The sequence below is a fragment of the Dendroctonus ponderosae genome, unplaced genomic scaffold, assembly GCF_020466585.1.
Source record: "Dendroctonus ponderosae isolate FM_Combo_2020 unplaced genomic scaffold, Dpon_F_20191213v2 Dpon_F_20191213_2, whole genome shotgun sequence".
Lineage (NCBI taxonomy): Eukaryota > Metazoa > Arthropoda > Insecta > Coleoptera > Curculionidae > Dendroctonus > Dendroctonus ponderosae.
This window is the reverse complement of record NW_026018165.1, coordinates 650791-671903: the sequence shown is the minus strand read 5'-3', so window position 1 is coordinate 671903 and position 21113 is coordinate 650791. Positions and strand designations below refer to the sequence as shown.

Sequence of the window (21113 nt, the reverse complement as noted above, 5' to 3'; positions counted from 1 at the left end):
AACTTGTTTGGAATTAAAGACGAATGAATGAATTAAAAATGAATGTTTATTTGTAAACTGTAAACATATCAATTAGAAATTATGATGACAATAATTGACATTTAGAAAGTACGTTCCATCGATCAACGAATCCTGTTCAATTTACCGTTTACCTTTGTCTATGTTATTATCACTTTCTGTATAATTACATGTTTACCGGAGTTTTTAATAATCACGAAGCAACGGGTATTTACGTAATGTTAATTAGGCAGATTACCTTGCCCATTACATTTTTCTGTACTAAACACCGCTAGACAACACCTCCAGATGTTGGGTGGAGTCCAGAGGTATCACCTTGTATAATTCAAGAGTACCTTGCGGCAACGGGCAACACTGTAGTAATTAGAAACGACTCTGAAAAAGTGGGGTATTGATCGATCTAAAACTCGGATTTCATACGCACCGTCGTCACCTGGTAGTCACTTTGGTAAAGTGAACAGCAGATTCAATTTAAAATCCATAGTAGGCAGATAGAGATTTCTTCGATTTTTAAAACGCAATAGTTCAAAAATGGAGAATTACATGAGAATATGGATTGCAGTGTTGTATAGCTCAATGCTTTCAAAAGCGTATCTGGGGTTTGATTTTGGCTAATTGCAAAGAAAAATACTCTAAAGAAGTGAATTTTCTRGTTCCTGGTGATTGATTAATGACAACAAAACATTTTGCACAATTTCCTTTGAAAAACAAAAGCGTTTTCTGAAATCTGCTTCAGAAATTTTTTCGAAATATATATATATATATGTAAAACAAAAATGGKGGCYATGATGGATTTTTGACCCTGGTTATTTTGCGGTGGGGTGTTTTTAAAGGTGTYTTGGATTAGTGGGTTTGAATGATTTTGGACTTTGGCTTTGAATTTGGAGTGTTTTTTAGTCAGGAATTCCTGGATAGTGTCCATTTTCAAGTCTTTGTGTATGTCCTTGTTGCGTATGTACCAGGGAGCTCTGCAGATGGATCGAAGGGTTTTGTTTTCTATAGTTTGTATTTTAGTTATGTTGGTTTTGCAGGTCGTAATAAATGCTGAGGCGCCGTAAAGAAGCTGTAGTCGAATAATTTGTTTGTATAGGAGGAGTTTGTTTTTGATGGTAAGTTTACTGTTGCGATTAAGAAGGGGGGTGGAGGGCTGCACGTGCTGCTCTTGCTTTGGTAATTTTGTCTTTGTTATGTTCGGTGAATGTTAGTTTTTTGTCGAGTACGATACGATAAGTATTTTGCTGTTTTAGACCAGGCGATGTTTTCGTTGTGTAGAGTGATGTGTCTTAGTTTGTCTGTAGGTTTCGTGATAGTGTTTTCCAGATAATTTTGCCAGTTTAGGTTGTTAATTGCCGAAATTTGTTTTCTAATTTGGTTTGTAAGTTGACTGGCCTGGCGGTTGAGAGAATTCTCTGAGTTTCTTTTTGCTAATCGCTTAAGTCGATTTTGCAATTTGATTTTGTTTCTGATTTCAAGAGGAAGGCCGAAAGGGTTTTTGTTCGAATTTGGTTTGAAAATGGTTGCTTTTTGAGTGGCCTCGGTGATTTTTTTGGTGATGGAATTGTTTAGTGAGTTGAGTTCTTGGGTTGAGTTTACTGGTTCGTCTGGAATATTTGTTTCTTGTAGGAAAAATCTTAGGGCGTGTTGGAGCGAGTTTGGTATAAAGTTTTCGTTTAGGAGGATTTTGATTGGGTTGTGGTCAGAGCTGAGTGAGTCAGAATTTGTGATTGACAAATTGAGAGCTAGGTTTGTAGATAGAGCTATGTCAAGAATGTCTGGCTTGACATAGTGAAAGTAAGTGGGTTCGTCTGGTGCATGAATTTGTTAGTCTAGTTCGTTGGAAATTTTTAGAAGTCTGGTGCCTTCAAAATTTGTACCTTTACAGCCCCAACTGGAGTGTTTGCTGTTCAGGTCTCCAGCTAGGGGAGTGGTTTCGTTTGCATGAAAAAGGACTTCATAGTCTAACAGGGTGGTTGTTTTGTTTGGAGGTCTGTAGGCGGAGATCAGCTGGACTGAAGTGTTGTACATTTCAAGTTTAATGGCTGTATTTTCAATTATTGTATTGAAAGGGGGAATTTGTGTATGAGCTATGGACTTTTTGATTATTATGGCTGTGCCACCGCCGTGAGTGACTCTGTCTGTACGGTAAGTAATGTAATTGTTTATGTGGAAGTGGGTGTTAAGTTTAAGGAAGGTTCCCTGGATGAGAGCGAGGTCTACATAGTTTTCCTTAAGGTATGCCTCAAATTCCCACTTTTTGGAGTACAAAGATACCGCATTCCAGGAGACGATATGGACACCTTGGGGTTTTATGATATTGCTTAGCATAGCATTTGGAGGATTGGATTTTGGGAGATTAGGGCCGCAAGTTTGTTAACTTTGGCCTCAATCTCCTGGTCGGAGAAGAGTTGGAGGAGTTGGGGATTTAGGGATGAAAGTTGTGCGTTTGGAGTTTTGGTGAGTTTAGGGGGCTGAGTTTGTGTTGGTTTGGGCGGGATTTTGGTTTGCGTGGTAGTTTGTGGGAGGGGCTTAACGGGTTTGACTTTGGAGTTAAGGGCTTTTTGGGCATACGAAATGCCTGATTCAACTTTGTTGTTGAACAGGGCTCTTTTTCGTTTTTCATCTGTTTGTTAGGAGAAATTGGGGTTTTGGGGACAGGGAAAATAGCTGGCTGGGTGGTCACTTTTTTTTCGTACACTCCTTGTAAAAGTGCGGCTCCGAGCACTTGTGGCAAGTGGGTTTGGAGGCACAATTTGTCAAGGAATGCCCGAACTTTTGGCATTTCTTGCATTGGGGAATGTGTTTAAGGTTGAGGGTGTTTGAGTTTCTTTGGGGCTCTATAAGAACTGGGAGGTTGAATAGGTGTTCGACGTTTTGGAAGTTTGGGATTGTGGTAGGAGTACTTTTACCATATTGGAAACTTTTTTGTAGTTTCCAAGACGGTAAAAGTGTGTCTGTTCTGGCGAGAAACCTAGGTCGTGAATCTCGTTGTGGATTTCACTGATATCCATGTGGGAGTCGAGTCTTTTAATGATGAAAGACAGTTTTCTGTCTTCCTCCAGATTGTAAGTATGGTATTCGATGGCGTTTTGAGTAAGGAGTTTGGTGATACTCCGATGTTTGTCCGTGGAGGAGGGAATAAAAGATATGCCTGAGTGCTTCTTTTTGGGATTTGTGATTTGGATGTTGTGGAGATTTAGGAGAGTTTGGGTCTTGGTCCAGTCTGCCGGGTTTTTGGCCGTAATTGGGACAATAGTCTTTGATTTGGGAGTTTGAGTGGGTTGGGGGGCTTCTTCAGCCTGGAGGTGTTTGTGGAGCGTCTTGTTAGTTGTTTTTGGAAAGTTCCATGGAGCTGCGGGCTTTAGTGGCGGGAATTTAGATCGATTTCCATGGATTCAGTCGTTTGGGGCTGGTTCGGTGGCGTTTGAGTAGCATGTTAGTTGGGTTTGTCAATTGTTTCGAGTACGGATAACCTCTCGGAAAGTTTTGTTACGTTTGCGTTGAGTTTTTGGATTGTGGCTAGGGCTTTTTTCAGTTAAGATTGGAGTGAGTTACGTTCTTTTCGGTTGGTGTTGTAAGAGTGGGTGGAGTAGGAGTAAGGAGTGGATTTTGGGTATTTGCCAGAGGCACTTACTTGGCTTTTTTGTGAACCGGTCGTAGCCGGATCTTCCTGAGCACTTTTCATTGCTCTCACTTTTGGACTTTCCGGAGCCCTGCAAGGGGGGACCTGCACTTGGCTCTGATGGAGCCACGTGCTCGAATTTCTTTTTTGTTGGTGAAAAACCGGGGCTTTTCGTTTAACAGGAGCCACACACGCTGAAGTTTCGAAACAAGCTGTACCCAATAAACCAATTTCAAATAAGAAAAAACAAACAAACACGTGACAGAGGAAGTTTGCGATGTTGATCGTACAAGAGACAAGCCATCAATCTGAATGAAACACGAGAAGTTGAGAACTTTCACTCACTAAATAGCTTTGGCGATAGTTCAGAGATGCATACGCCCATCTCTGACAATTTCCCACCGCATCGTTCAACAGTATTAAAATGCGCGTGCGTCTGGAGGCCGGCGCATCGTAAAAGATCGACTAAATAAACCGGCCGAAGTTTCGTCACTGCTTGAAGTTGCGTCATGCACTTCGTCTCTTGTACCAATACATACTATTTTGAGCACCTTGCGTGCGCGGTAGACTTATGATCCGTACCGATACCGTTCAACGCGGTAGACTATCATTATACTGCATTTTTGGGTATTATTGACCACTCTACAAAGTTTGATGCCTGTAGGAATAAGGCATTTAAATAACATTTATTTACAGTTTTCAAAACTTGTTCTTAATGTGTGCCCTCACATTGGCGCGGCAGACTGTCGTTTCCTTTATTTCTGATATCAAAACTAGAAAATTGGAAAAGTGAGCTTTATAGGAATCGGTGCAAAATTTCGGTCGCTGCCTCCCGTACTATATACAACTTTGCTTAAAAAAACGATTGAGTGTACGCGTAAATGGTATCATCAATCATGCAGTTCTGATTTTGCTAAAATGTAATTAAGAAAATATGTCAGCATGAATAAAATCTATTGATGCGGATACTGGGATGATACTGATTTCTCACTGTTGTTTACAAATTTAAATAATTGTTAACCCTTTCTTCATTGCGTACCACCAATTTTTATAGCAAATATATTTTTAAGGCTCCTACACTGAAAAAGATGCAGCCCATTTAATACGTCAGGTGCTAGAAGCAGTTGATTATATGCACGAACAAGGAGTGGTACACCGTGATCTGAAGCCTGAAAATTTGTTATACTATAGCCCAGATAAGGAAAGCAAGATCATGATAAGCGATTTTGGCCTTTCTAAAATGGAAGATGGTGGAATTATGGCAACAGCTTGCGGTACTCCAGGATATGTAGCCCCCGAGGTATTGGCTCAAAAACCATATGGTAAAGCCATTGACGTGTGGAGTATAGGAGTGATTTCTTATATATTACTTTGTGGATATCCACCTTTCTATGATGAAAACGATGTGAATCTTTTCGCTCAAATTCTTAAAGGGGAATTTGAGTTCGATTCTCCTTATTGGGATGAAATCAGTGGTTCTGCAAAAGACTTTATCAAAAACTTGATTTGCGTCAACGTTGAAAAACGATTCAGTTGCAAGCAGGTGTGTATTATACCAAATATGGAACAGTTCATTTTTATCAAACGAAAGTCTGATTTTATTTGAATGATAACATTTACTTCAGGCACTAGCTCATCCTTGGATTTCTGGCAATGAAGCGTCAAGTAAAAACATTCATGGCACTGTATCTGAACAGTTGAAGAAAAATTTTGCAAAGTCTCGGTAAGCCGCTTACGTTCTATTAAACTTAAACAAGTCGCAAAAGCTTAACCAATTTTATTTTAATATTGGTCAAACTTTTGTTATATTTCCCGGCTACTTCATTTAACCACTATCGTTCTATTTTTTTCTTATTATAATTGATATATTTTTAAAGCCCCGTACACACCTTACGGTAAGTCTGCTTGAACTTCTTCGCAATTCATCTGGTCACTCTTCGACGAACACGTTTATTTTTTGGTGTGTCTCAGCCGTAAACTTTTGCGAAAATCAAACTCCTTACAATCGGCTTGATGGATTTACCGACAGACATTTCTTTTCCCTGTGTATCTTTTCGGTCCAATGTTTTCGACCTCCTTCAACATCCCTGTTGCGTGCAGCTTAGAGTCCTTTTGGACGGGGATGCAGTTGCGCGCAGACTAGTATCTCGGATACATGTTTAGCATAGGACCTTACGGAACCATACACAGAGGCATACTAACGCGCCGCGTGGTTCTTGTCAAATCCCATGCAGTTATGGGTTACCGAAAGCGGTGAAGACGACCGCCATTTTGTCTTTAAATTGTCCGTCGATGTCACAAAAGAACTATGAGCCAACACTGGGCGTCCCTTGTCATGGGGTTCGCCCCACCAGTGGGGTGGCTGAGCTTAGCCATATTCAGCAAAGTGGTCAAGCATTCAGTGTCGGTTGGTTCAGTCATGGCTTAGAGTTCTTGCCAAAAAATAAATCGCATAGGGTGAGTTTTAAGCCCCAGCTCCTTTCCAAATTTTTTCTACAAGTCCCGTTCTTTCTGGGAGTTAGAAAAATTTTATGAAGGGGATTTCTTAGGTACGGGCCTTTTCACTTTTTGCAAAAGACGTTTGACTGTTTTTGGGTTGGGGATGTCCTTGTTCCTGTAAAAGGACTCTTACAGCCCTTTTACACGCGTATACACTTTTAACATTTTGCCTTGTGGAGCAATACACACAGGGATATTTCTCCGATACAGTTGCGGAGACTCAATTTTGATGACTCGTCAATCCCAGTCGCGCTGGCAATTTTACGAGTTTAGAGGACCAATTTTCTATCGGTCTATATGGACCTGTTCACCCAAGGATACTTTTCATGCAGCAACTTGTCAGTGTAGTTCCTAGTTAAAATATGGAGTGCGCCTGTGACAATGACAAGTTTATTGCGTTAATAAAAGCACGTCCATTTTATGAGCAGCATTGTTTGATAAAAAGTGTGCAAGGAAATGCTAGAAGATTTCGAGGCATTGCCTTCAGTAAATCAAAACGATTAGGTAAGTTCATTTCTTGATTTTCTACTACTTCCTGTAACTATAAAACACAAAATAAAGCATAAGTAAGAAATTAAATTTTTGAATGCTGCCACGAGAACTGAATTTTTAAAATAGCTGAATTACTGTTCTTTCTGAAATGACCCACATCCATAAAAGTGATGCAATAATCGAAATCGCATATAGCAAGCAGTTGAAGATAGAAACATTTTTTGTAATTATAATAAAGCGATCCGCTATGTGAAGATTTTTTTAATTCGAATGTGTTTCCCATCTATTACTTCAATGCAGTTCGGAAAATTACCATTTACTGTTCTTTCATAACATCCCAGACTGCTTTACAAATGCTATCAATAATTTTACTCAAATCTAAAGTGGCAATGAAACTATACATATCTGAAATAAAGAAAAAAGCTCTATCATTTAGTTGTTTTAGGAAAGGAACTCCAAAAAAGTGGAAAAACCTGCAAAGCTGCTTTGCGTGAGCTCGCCAAACGAAAAAACAAACCCTCGGGATCGGGATCTACGTGGAAATAGTATACTACGGTACAAGAGACACAATTCGAAGTTTCCACACTGCTTGAAGTTGAAAATTAAAGATAGCAGTGCAGAGATATTGCAATTAATAAAAAACAATATGCATGAAAGGCAACTTAATGAGAAGGTAGTGAACGAGAATGACGAGCGTCACTTCCTTCTGGCATTGCTAAGTGACCTCAAAACAGTGGGTCAAGACAGGAAAATGCCAGTAAAATTGTAAATCATGTAAGCTATTCATGCTGACATTACGCCTTCGGCCGTTCCTAATGCAGCGTACAGCAATTATTATGTCCGTCAACCATTTGCTACAGCTCTGCCACATCCACCCTATGCTACATGCTCCTCATTTGCACCAAACAAATTATCGATAGGACCTTAAAAAGCCCTCGTATCGCATCCCTCCTGTGAGGCGGGGTTTTATGACAGGCGGCCGAAACGGTATTCTTGAAGTTGAAAGTTGAGAAAGAGAGTCGTTCCCCAGGCAGCGGGAATTATCGACTGGTACGACGGTCGGCGGAAACTGTTGCGGTGCAAGGCCTTTTGCACAATGCAAGGGAGGCAGGAACAGAAGTAACGATTTGCTGGGAAACCCGTCAATCTTTTCGAGCCGGTGTCGCGAACGATACCTCTAGGAGAGCACTCTGGAGCACTCCTGTTTCTGAGGTTCCTCTAATGAAAACCAAAGCACAGGTGGCAGCAGCACGCAGAAGATGGTTGCATGAGGAATGGCAGCGGGGCTGGGAAACCAGCAATAAAGGCAGGGACTTGTACTCGGTCTGCTCGAGGGTGGGCAAAGGAATGCTAGCTCTTGGAAAAAAGGCGACGCAGACCGGGCATGGTAACTTTAGGGCCTACCTACACAGGTTCCGCCTAGGAGGAGGCAGCGAATGTGAATGCGGGCATGGCGATGAGACGGCACTGCACGCTCGTATGGTATGCGAGAAACCGGCTAGGGTTGCAGCAAGGGCAAGTCTTGTCTCAGCGGCGCCTGAATGGCAACTGAGAAATCAGGAAAGGTGCAAGGAAGAGAGAATGGTTGCCTCCTTCGGGGCATTCGCGGAAAAGATTGTCAGCGACGAGGACTGGTGGAGGGTTGCAGGGTAGAGTTTGAACCCAAAAAGGCTGTAGGTCTATGGCTGTCTCACAGGCCCCGGGGATAAGCGGGTATGTGGCAGCAGGACTGCGCGTTAACAATGCGACTGTCTGGCACGGTATCTGGTAAACAGCATGCTTAGACTAGTCTCGGAAAACAACGATTAGTGCGCGTAATATGGACGCCAACGCGACATGATGCGGACGCTATAGCTGTAGATTAGATTAGGCACGAGCAGTTAGTTGGCTGTAGGTAGCACCTGCTACAGACATTTGCAGCCACTGTTGCACTCGCGTTAGGGTAGGGTTTAATTTTAATTTTTCATTCGGCGTGTGCCGAACACTGGCTTAGAAGTTACCATAGGGAACAGTTCGTAAGAAGTAAAATCAGAAATGTAAAATTGGGAGAAAATAAAGGTCATCGGGAAGTGCTGGCTCCCGCTTGTGCTGCATCGGCTGGTGGACTCATTATGGTGCCTGACGCTTCTTCGGTTGAGTTCTGTTTGGCTGCAGCTGCGTCGAGCCCGATTGCTTGGCATTGGTTTGGCTAGAAAGAGGGAATTACAATAAACCCTTAAGGCGAAAGCCAGGTGGGTCGCCGCAAGGCAAAATCATTACATGGTACAGCCCAGTAGAAAAGGCTTCTCCCAGGGGTTTCCAACCTCAAATGCTATTAATTTATGCTTCTTTGTGATGTGTCATTTATGTTTTGTTTGACGTGAGAAACGGGTGTATCCATTTTTTTAACGGATTGTTCTTAATTTATTTTTAAAATGAACTTTGAGGAATTCAATAATGTTAACGTAAATAACCATCATAACTGAGGATGTGGATTATGCCATGTTTTGGGGTTCCAAGGGACACCTCGCACAAGAGGAATCCCTTTGATCTAACAGAGCATACATTTGTTAAGCTCTATAGAATTTCCAAAAATCTTTGCCGAGAGTTAGTGGAGATGGTGTCACCATTCGCTAGTACAGCCAGAGACAGATACATCCAAGACGGATGTTCTGTGTGTACGAGTGCTTTTTAAGGTCGTCTAAATTATCGTCAATCTAAACCAACGCAAGTATTTCCGGTGCCCAAAATCTCTATCCCCGCAATACATTCCCAATTTTTTCCTGATTTACCACTTACACAAATCTTGCCACGCAATCCCAAGTATCCCCTAGTTCGTATGAATAAGATATTTATGATCTCTTGGATGAATTTACAACCTAATTTTTTTATTTACTCTTTTTTTACTTTTATTAATTTTGATTTGTTGCGTATGTGGTTTGTTAACTGAAATTTGTTCAATTTTAACTTTGTTAAATCATTTGTGCCATAGTAAATTGTGTGTACTTGTTTTTTGTTAAATAAAGATTGTAACTAAGTAAAGTTGACATAGTTTGTACGTACCTGACTCACCATCAATCGCTCCGTTGATGAAATACTGCATCGCATTTGCGTATCGCTTCTACACACTTTTTCTCCGCGATAATGTCATGAAGTTCATCAAATGACCGTGTCGACGTTCGGAAATAATTAAAAATTGTGTCTGAGTGATAAGACAACAAATTAAAAATTTCTTTCGTTTCAAGTTCTGTAATAATTGGGTGCACCACACACCACAAATTCTGGCGTTCCATTGCCTTTCTTGCATATTATAGTATAATGCAGTAAAAGGGCTTCTTCGATGTCCATTACGTGCCCCGTGAATGTTGACTGGATTTAACCGCCAGTCGCTGAAAAGCTGATTATTCTGTGAATCTAGTGCGCATGATACGGTTTTAGTAGCTTTATTTGCGGCAGCGATTCAGGATCAGTTCCGAACCGAATTAGGGCGCAAGTCGGTTCAGGACCTGTTCAGCCCGATCCTACGTTCCTTCGTTCCGCGAACGGTGTTGGGACCAGCTTTTGGTAGTACCAACAGGATTTCAGTTACTATGTGCTAAACAGTAATTTCCCTAAACTGAAATGAAATGGAGTGAAAGTGAAAAGGCTGTTTTGTAGTGTTTTTTATGGTCATGGTTTCTTTGCAAATATTGGCGGTTTTCGCAATGTTGGGGCCCGGGAGCTGCAATCCCTGCGAGCCCCTCCGTTAATCCGTCCCTGTAGAAACACAAGACTTTACATTTGCTGTACATTTTGTCTGCATCCCTGATCTTTTGTCTGCATCCCGTTTCTAAATTCAAATTTCGGATTTCTTTGTATTCGCTCTGAGGTGAAAAATTGCTAACATGTGTAGGTAATTCCAAGTGTATTTTTACATAGCGAAAGTTTACTTTTAGTTTTTTTACAAAGACGACGGCGTTTCGACTTTGTCAGGCTGTGGGTGAAACTGGTGATTTGATATGTTCCTTTATGATCATGGTTTCTGTGCAAATACGCCTCGCTTAAAGCTACCTTAACACGAATAAAAATGGCAACTTATATGCGATTCGATTACGGATGCCGAATAGATAAGAAATCCTTTAGAACGAAAATCTTAGCTGATCTTTTTTTAAGTTAATTTAAAATGTTTGATTCTTGATTTAAAAAATATGATTAATTATTTATTTATTTATAAAATTTACAAAAATTGTCTTTTGGCCTCATTCAAACAAGTTTCACAAATATTGTGAATTAATAATATTAGAAAAGAAGGAAGCGCGTGTGTACACACTAAAGAAATTCAACCCTTGAATATAAATATGGCCTAACGCTTTCGACTATTAAAGTCATCACACCGCGCTTGTTAATCGTCTCTATGACTAGTTTTTGTATCATCTTGCACTCAGTGAGGGAAAACATTCAGGGCCACTGGAAATACAAAAAGTAGAGTTAAGCACCCTTGGGGAGTCAATAGAAGAAAATATATAAAAAAACTTACTCGTGAAGTTATAAGCAAACCCCAAGAGTGCAGAACGAGCATCCCAACCAGCGGAAGGGCGATCAGAGAAACACAATATTACGACTGGAAATGGACCAACATGAAACTGCTCAAAATTAAGTTGACAATTAAAATCAAACATTACAACTTAGAATTAAAATTTCTTAAAAAATTGAAATTGTAAGAGGGCTCAGCTGGAAATAAAAAAGATTTTACTCAAATATACCAAAAAGAATTGCAGTCAATATTAATGGTTGAACCAGACAAGTCGACTTCTACCTCACCTCACCTGTCAACACCATCAACCAATGTGGTACAGCAGCAATCTGTGCAAATGACGGCACATAATAGTTCTCTGCACTCTAGACAATAATATGAACGTGCACCAACTTGGCTGATGACAAATAGACAGTTTTCTACTGAATCGCACGATGAGATGATTTCTTTAAGTGCCACAGATTATTTGCAGTAATATAATCTCGTTTATTATTATTAATAAATGGAGATTTACATTTTGAAATTAGTTTTACCTATGTTTAAATACTTTTCCTGTAGACATTCATCAACTGCATTGCCGCATTCTGGTATAACTCTCGCTATCGTTGTTCTCCGTTGACTCCTACGAAGTCCGAATATCCAGAGAAAACCAAACGCAAAGAAGGGTAGACCTGGTATGGGCAGCTTTTGGAAAACTCCGAGATATGTTTAAAAATCAAATACCAATGTGACTGAAAAGAAGTCTCGACCAATGCATATTTTCGGTCATAACCTATGGGGCCGAGGCGCTAACCTTGACCATCGCAAAAATCAATCAAGATGTCAATGCTGGGAGTGTCTCTCAAAGACCATATCAGAAGTGACGTCACTGACGTTATTACACGTACAGTCAGGCTCAAATGAAACTGGACTGGACACATGACCCGAATGACAGACGAAGTAGAGGGAGACCGCCGACTCGCTGGACAGACGATATAAATATAATCACGACAAACTAGATGCAGACGGCTCATAATAGGAAAAGGTGGGCAGAATAAGAAGGGTGGTATTCAACAGTGGACGCAGAGGGGCTAGATGATTTTTGTTGATTTGAACTTTTGTTTATAGTTCTAAGCACAATTAGAGCACTAGCAAGTTTTTTTACATTTTCAAACCGAAAATTGTCGACTAAGCGAGCACCGAATAATCTATTTAGATTGGTGCGCGGTTTAGGTATTCTAGTGAACACGCGTCGCGCATCATTCGTAGCATAGATGCGTGGTACAATGTTGCGTATACTAAAGGAGCGGACAACTCGTTGTCTAGTGAACACAGCACGGCAACAAATGTAGTGCAACAGTCGATTTGTTGCGAGACAAAAGTATCCAGAGGACTAGTACCTTAACATATACTTATGTATAAACGTGTTAAAACTTGTTAATTTTCATACATTTTCGACCCATCTTGATCTCCGAATCTACCCAAAGTATTATTTTTATCGACGAATAAGTGATTCAACTAAACTAGCTGACCAATTCTATGTTTTCGTCAACAATATAGAATTAAAAGCAACCAAATACATTAATAAATAGACAAAGCTAGTCATTCATAATTCCCGATTTGTTTGGGAGCAACATTAAATTCTACCGATCTGGGATTTAGCAATGGGAATCAGGTGGTAGGGGTGAAAGTAGTAAAACTAGGTACCGATCGATATGTTGACAAAGAGTAGAATTAATCGGAAAACCAACTCGCCTGGCCGCTAGCCACATGTGTGGTAAATAACTGTAAAGGTTCTTTGATTTTCAAACCTTTGTATCTACATTATATGTTTGAAATAAAAAATGCCATAACAGTCACGCAATTTTTTTAAGCATTTGAGTTCGTTTCACTTGAGATCTTCGCTTATATATTCAAAACAACTTTGCTGCAAGAAATTGTCGTATATACGAGTCCACTTCCCCTTACTATAATTTTACTACCAGATCTTTCCCTCATTTGCGGTGTTGTCATGATGAATGTTTCATTATGTTTTCTTTTAATTATCACCTTAAATTCTAATATTTTTTGTAATTTAAAATTTCAACGCTGTTATTTTATTGATATTTGCTTGTCGCTTATTACAAACGAAACAGATATAGCACTAAATACATTCATGGCTACAGTTGTCTTGCTATTTTGTTGTTGATGCTACTCATATATGTACCTATATCAAATTGATTACCGAGCTGGCAAAGCAGCTTTTATAAGTACCTACTTTTAATATGACTGTGAACCATTATTGCTCCCATCGAAAAACATAAACAAATGCATCTGTTTAATCTGAGAATGCAACTGTCATTAAATTATAGGTGGCGCCAAGCTTACCATGCAACAGCTGTAATTCGTCAAATGCAAAGAATGGCACTAAGCAGCAGCGGAAGTCAAGGTCCTAAAAACCCGTCTCCCAAGCTAAATACGACGGATGGTGCTGGAGGGGGCCGTGGAGATCAATCTAGAGGCAGTAGTGCCTCTTCCGCTGGTAAATTGTAGATACTCAGTTTTAAGGTCAAATTTCAATTTGCATGGAACGAATAGGTAAGTAACTAATGTAAGAATCGCATGAATACATTTCTGCAACGCTAGTAATTCTAAAGGTGCAAACTCTAACCCTCAGATAATAATTATTTTCTAGTAATTTTGTTATTTTTAGTTTTGTTAATTTCAGTAATATTACAGTTTCCGCGCCGATGTAAATATATTGGCATTATAAAGTGCAGGTTTCTGGATCGCTAATTTCGGACTGAACCCAGCTGATGAGAGCTAATAGGCTCAAAACAGGTCTTGGGCGTGCCCGAAGTTGGCGAACCTCGAAATTAGCACTTGCCTATTTCAATTAATTTGTTTGTTTATATCCAAGTATACAAAATTTTGAATACAAATGAAAACTATCATCGCAAACTAACAAAATAGTAATGTTTTGAAATATACATTACGGGAGTAGCAAAGGAACAGAGCTGAAGAATAAAACGTGATTAAATCGAATCCAATCCTCACATTGAGCCGCAAATAATAGTTTTTGAATATAATTTTTAAATTGCAGCCGCGTCTACGTGCCTGTTGGTTAAGATGTGATGTAAATTCCAAGATACAAATTCGCTTATTTCTGTACTCTGATCCATATTTATCCGGCAGACTAAGGAAAGCAATCAACGTAAAGAACAACACCACATGAAACTTTGGATAATGTATTCATTATTGCCGCATTTAATGAATTTACAGAGTGTTTGTAATACGTCTGTCCCAAATACTAGCACATATTCTTAAAAGAAAAACGAGGAATTAACCAAGATTAATTAAGCTGCATTCCTTGCAGACTTGTATGTATGTATATTTGATCATGCAATTTTGACTAATAAATCGTACACTATACGATAAATAAATGTAATAAAGGCAAGAATTTTGTCGAAAGATAGTGCAAGTCTCGAGGTTCGCTAACCTCAAGCACCCTCAGGACCGGTTTCGAGCCTATTAGCTCTCATCAGCTGAGTTTAAATCCAGCTGATGTTAATAGTTTCCTCTCTTTGTGTTTGCATTGGGTAAATCAAGTTCAGGTTTCGCGGTCGCTAATTTCAAGCTAAACCCAGCTGATGAGCCGTAATAGGCTCGAAACCGGTTATGGGGGTGCCTGAGGTTAGCGAACGTCAAAACTTCCGCTATCTTAAATAAATGTATGTTTTTTAACTATCTAAGTAAATACGTTACTTTATTCATTAGAGTTGCGGCGAATTGTAAACTTAAAATATTTAGCATTTTACTTACCTCAAAAAGGCAATTCTGTGTGTTTGGTCATATATTTTTCTTATAACTGGACCATAAAATATTTCATTTTAAATAGGATTTGGTTAGGTCTCACAGTAGCCTTTTCCAATGTGCATAGAAAAAAATCTATTATCTGATCGAAATGTTCAAGTGGCAAAGTAACTAATTGATATTTTTTTTAAACCGAACTTTGCCGCACTGTATTGAAAAGCCGTCCACTTTCAGATTAGATCAATTGGACTAATTCGTCATGTTTTCACGTAAGAAAGTTGTGGAAATGTGTACAGCCATTTTGCAAACCCCTCATTTTTTGACAGCAGTGCTATATCTCATAGTTAAGGATTGAAGTTTTCGTTACGCTGTATTTAATGTGACTTAAATGTAAAGACATTACTATAAGGCTATATAATGGACAATATGTTCCTTATTAATTTTAAGATATTCAATAAACCCACTTCGGTGGATGGCCAGCTTTAACTTGCACTATAAAGAATATTGTGCCAAATGTAAACACTAATGTATATCGGCCTTATGTGAAAATTACATCGAAAAAGATTTTCATGAAACACGCATTAAACATTTTTGATTGTATATTAATGAGTAGATGAAAAGTTGGTCATCCATAAGCGCATAATTTTATAGAGTCATTCTTATTGGTTGAAAATTCGTGAGCTGGATATTTATTTTAAAAGGCTGGTAACATTTATGTCTAGTCGAGTTTCAAATGTTTTCCTTTTTACGTTAAAGTACACTTTAAGCAGATTATCTGAAATAAATATTTGATCGTCTCTAAAAATTACGAGGAAACATTTGCTCATTTTTTTTAAATTTGGGTCTTGAACACTAAGCATTTACACATGAAAATGCTATTGCCTGGTTCTATTTGCGCTACGGAATGTTTTATGTAATACAATTCAGGACATAACACACAACATTGTTGCTAATTCTATTTAAGTTTTTCCAAATTCTTGGAGACCTGGATTCTTAGAAGGTTTTCTAACGTCTGTTCGAAGTCAAGAGGCACGAGCATTAGTGTCAACTTGTGTCCAGATTTCTTGTATAATATCCATGCATTTTGTATGTTCGCATCTAGAATCCAAGTTATCAAGCTCCAGTTCCACTTTTTTGCTCTGATTCCAATTCGAAAGCGGTTAATGTTCTCATCAATCAAATCTGTGCCGCCCATTGCATTGTTATATTTTCCAATAATACATGGACGTTGCACCTGGATAAGTCTTTTTTTTTCATTTGGAGTATCTTTTTGCAAACGATTGTGGTTTCACACAGTAACATGTTGATGCCACACTTACGACGTTATTATCTAAACATCTTACAAAAATAATGTCAGTTGCTCTATCAAGGATTGAATCGAAATCACCTCCCTTACGTTTCTGCATATTATTTTTTGAAGCCATTGGACAGTTTCAATAATACCCGCGATCCTTTGTATGTACCAAAAGGTGTAAGCTTGTAAATAAATTGTCACAATAAAATTTGCAAGGTAATTTGACTTTATTGACTGGTAATTCATCGAGCATAGTGACAAAAGGTGCAGTACAGGTCCCAAAAACCTTGTATTTGATTTGCTTTAGGATCAGATCCTTGGTACAAGTTGAAATTTGGGTCGAACAGTTACAGTTAATGGGATCGTACTCCTCTTTGGTTGAAACGTAAAGTAAATTTAGTGGCCAATAAATCGGAGAAAAGTGCTTGGTGGAATACCAATATAACAGTTTTAGCTTATTGTATTGAAGGAATTTTATCAAAATATCAATATATTCAGTTTTCTCAAAATTATTTGTACGTTTGGATGTATATTAAAAGTGTTAATTTTATTCATAGAACACTCAAAGAAGAAGTAATACCAATGAATGACTCTAATGGCGCTTTTTATGTATTATGAAACTACTTGCTGTTAAACAATGGTAAGACATGTTGGTCCATTTTAATCTAATTCTTGAGCTAAGTGCAAATATTCTAAATTTTTAAGAATACTCTAACTTATCGCATTCCACTATATCTGTGGTGTTTCTAAACTCCAAACTAAATGCTGGGTGATTCAGTTAGAATTAATTTTTTTGCTGCGATGGTTAATAAAAAAGTTATTATTTCCATATTCTTTAGAATGTTTTGTTGAAAACCGTTCGTATCTCAAATTCTGTTTCATAAATTCGAAGTCAAGATATTGCAGCAGGAGTAAGCCCACGAGTGAAAGTAATTATATGGAAGAGAAGGAATTCGTTGCATTAATGATCCGAATAAAAAATCAGTAAGATTCGAGTAAATTTCGAGTTTCGCCAACCTTGGGCACCCCCAGGACCGGTTTCGAGCCTATTAGCTCTTAGCTCTAGGTTTCGCTGTCGCTAATTTCAGGCCAAACTCAGCTGACGAGAGCTAATGGGCTTGAAACCGGTCCTTGGGTGTTTGGACATTAATGATTGTCCCATTTTATTAATTAAAACTTGATCACCCTGTATACAATCTCTGAAAACTTCAGGTTAGCTTTTAAGTTATTATTTAACTTGGTATTACGTTGATGATAGTCTAGCCACGTTGATAATATTCATGCATTATTACAACTTTATTGATAAATTAGTAAATATGCCTGCTTAGGTGCTTGGATTTTGTCGGTATAAATAAAATGCTATTTTCCTTGGACCAACGTTTTGGGTATTTTAACCCATCATCAGGGGTTCCTATAGCCGAAACGTTGGCCCAAGAAAAATAGTGTTCTATTTTCTGTTGCCATGAGAATTATTTTGAACGATGTCCATATTTATACTAATTTGAGTTGAAATCACCAAGTCGTTTAATGCATAAAAATGTACCATGCCCAATTCTCAGAACAAACATATACCTCTGTAATTGAGCAAACTGAAGAATTACATGGAACTATCTCTGTCATAGCCACATTGTTCAATGTAAAAAAAAACATGATCTCAAGTTTTAAATTCAAATACTACCCATTTGTCATTGTGGGACTTCAAAATGTTCAAAATAATTCTCAGCCGACGATCTATTGACCGATAAGCCCAAACACCTCAACAAGCATTTTTTACCAATTAGCATAACGGTCACCAACAAACAACAACATTTATTACAGGGTGACAATAAAAAATGACCTCTAGCAAAAACTTCATAAAATGTTTAATTTTCAATAGAAACAAAATTTATCAACAAAGAACAATAAACAACTATTTTGACTACAAGATGCGCAGCCGGATTAGAAGTGGCCTCCTTGCGCGTCTCGGCAGAGCACCAAACGCTACCGAAAAATTTATGCCGCGCCACGCACTTCTTCCGGCGACAATCGTTCCCATTCCCGACGCAGCGGCCGTTTCAGCGACTCGAAAGTTTTGTGGCGTGTAGCACAGGACCTGGTCTCCAAAATAGAAGACACACTGTAGTCCATCGAATTGAGATCTGGCGTGTAGGGCGGCCATTCCGCCGACGCGATGAAATTCGGAAAATGGATCCGGCAACAGTCCTGAGTCTCTTTCGCCTTGTGGGTCAGAGTCCTGTTGGAACGTCCAATCCGCACGGAAGTACGACGGCTTCGAGGATGTCACGGTGGTAGAAGTGCTTGTTGATTTTCACCCTTTGTTCCACGAATACGATGTACCGGAGGCCTCCACGGACCAGCTCTTATCGTTCAGCTGAGTGTGGGTTTGTTCAACGGTGAATAGCTTCACATCAGTGAAGAGGATTTTCTCCCATTGAAGAGGAGCGTGGCGTCCAAGCATTCGTTTGGATCGTTCAAGCCGTACGCACTTGTCGTCGGAGGGGAGTTGAACTTTTTGGAGTTTCTAGGGCTTGAAATGGAGATCCTGTCTGGCTGTTTGGTGGAATGATTCCCAATTGATACCAGTCTCACGCGCGTTTTTTCTGTGACCAGTTTGGCCGAGCTCTTCAAACCTCTTGATGGTTCGTTGGACGTTTGATTTGTCGATGCCGAGCGTTCGCGCAATATCGATCGGACGCTTTTTCAATTCATATAACGTCAAAGTTTTTTTGTTCTTGGGTTTGACATCTTAATAAAGTGGCTTAAATAAAAATTTTCAAACAGTAAATAAACATGTCACATTTGTGACAATTTGGTTGTTATTTTTTTAGTGTCATCTGGTAATAGTCTCTTTCTAAGTTTATTTAATAGCATTTCTAAAGATAGAAGATAATTTTTTATCTTTTGAGAATACTTCAAATATATTTACGTGCATTCTGTATATAAATAGTTTCTAATGTGACAAATAAGTGTAAAAGGCAGGTTTAAAACAGTTAGTTGTTTTAAAATCATTAATCTATCCCACAACCGCTTTAGATGGTGTGCAAATGATGCCTAATTATAATAAATGAGTATCTACCATTTGTGCTTAACGAAAGAACTAGCCTTTTATATTTATCAAAAAATCCTGTTGAAGGATTCTTGTGATTTTAGTAATTCTCTAACATGTTAACTATTAATATCTATGTAATATTTTTATTTTTTTACACAGTAGCTGTTTAGTTTGGGAATATAATTGATCTGAATATTTATCTTTACTGGAAATAATCTGAAGTGTACGCTTTTGTATCATATAAGTTAAGATACATTGTATTGATCTGTTTTAAATTGAATCATCTGCAGTAAACGACAAATATACGACCTACATTAAGTACAAAACTGGACTTATTTAGATGGCACAATACCTTTTTATAGGCAACATTTTGAGCAATATACAATAGAAATTCACAACAATACCTCATGGGCTGAGGTATTCTTGTGAAATGATTATTGCATCAATTCACAACAATTATTGATGCAACTGATTATTGCATCAAATAAATTGAATTACATTCCACTTTAATTGTAATTAAAATGGATCTTACCTGGTTAGTATTTTTGGTCCTAGACAAAATGTCATAAGCGCGATTTGTTAATTTGTACTTGGCAATAACCCGCTGCCTGCATTAAAAGCTCGTTCACCCGGTTACGTCTGATGTACGAAATGATGTCGTCCACAACAGTGTCATTTAGGCGTGGGTGCCACTGTATCGTGTGAAACTTTTGCCTGTCCATGTGCCGCGACACCTGGCCTCTTGCGACGCGGCACTGAACAACACTTAATATAAATATATAATTTAATATAATTCAAGATGGCATACTTCGGATTGCAAGTTCCTGAAGCCCAAAACCAAAATTAGTTGGTGCTCAAAATACTTATCTACTGATGAATTCTTCTTTATCTCGGTTGGGTATCGGTTCTCTTAATTGAAACAGCGACTGAAGTGTTGGCACAAATTGAAACACTGACAATCTGGCCTATTTCCACATGTTATAAGTGCAAATTGCAAATAATGAACCGAGGCTATAGTGTGTCAGGACATCCAAATTGTAACACTGAGAACTCAAGTTTTAATCCAGATGAAGTCTGAACGAAGGCAAGGAAAACAATAAAGGGAAGAAAATAATATAAACCAGAATAAAAAAAACATTATTAAGTATGTTACAAAAAGCACAAATTGTCTTCCAAATAGTCCCAAAAGGAAGAACTCTGGGTAGCAAAGTTGTGAACCTGTCGGAGTCGGAATCCTCACCAGAAGTATTCTCCTTTTGTGCCGGAAGATTCTGTTCCATGCGGAACTATTGAATAACGAAAAATTTGGCCAGGAAAAGTCCTAGGCATGAGCCGTTCTTTTAGAAGAAATCTCGAAGTCCTAAAGAGGAAAAACAATCGGCAAGTGGGAATCCAACTGCCCTCCTTTCTTGATGAAAATAACTTCAGTCTCGGTTTTGAAGATTTAATTTTTCAGTTTTTTATTCAAAAAAAAAATAAAAACATAGGAAGCCTAGATTCATAATCGGAAACAAAGCGAGGATATGGGAAAAAACTACGGTAACTGAATCATTAATCATATTAAGAGAAGTTTTTTTTTCTAGAATTAGCCAACGGGCTCATAAAAAAATAAAAATTATATATAAAAAATTGTTGCACAAAGAATATGTGTGTATTATAATGAACAGATCTTTCTATAAGTGCTTCATTTTTTTAATTTGTTCTGGTCGTATTTACGTCGCTTGGTGATTTGGCAAATGTTTGTAATTATTCAATCTATAGATATATTCCAAATATAATTTAACACCTCTTCTAAATGTTCTTTTCATGTGAACCACTCAAAAGGAATTTTGATTTTATGGATGTTTTAATTTCTTTTGTCACATAATGGATAATATGA

At 38.5% G+C, this 21113-nt stretch overlaps 1 protein-coding gene across 2 annotated transcripts in view; it reads left to right on the top strand.

Moving 5' to 3' along the window:
- LOC109546595 (calcium/calmodulin-dependent protein kinase type 1) overlaps window positions 1-19555 on the top strand; it is a 25857-nt gene extending 6302 nt beyond the window's left edge. Inside the window, exons 2-5 of one of the 2 annotated variants that reach the window (XM_048663823.1) lie at window positions 4708-5180; window positions 5263-5360; window positions 13451-13676; window positions 14182-19555. In XM_048663823.1, coding sequence (XP_048519780.1) covers window positions 4708-5180; window positions 5263-5360; window positions 13451-13631 — 752 coding nt within the window. In that variant the 3' untranslated portion in view covers window positions 13632-13676; window positions 14182-19555. Of the gene's footprint in view, window positions 1-4707; window positions 5181-5262; window positions 5361-7073; window positions 7627-13450; window positions 13677-14181 lie in introns of those variants that run through there. The other variant, XM_048663824.1, reaches the window with a different exon arrangement.
- The last annotated feature ends 1558 nt before the right edge of the window (window positions 19556-21113 follow it).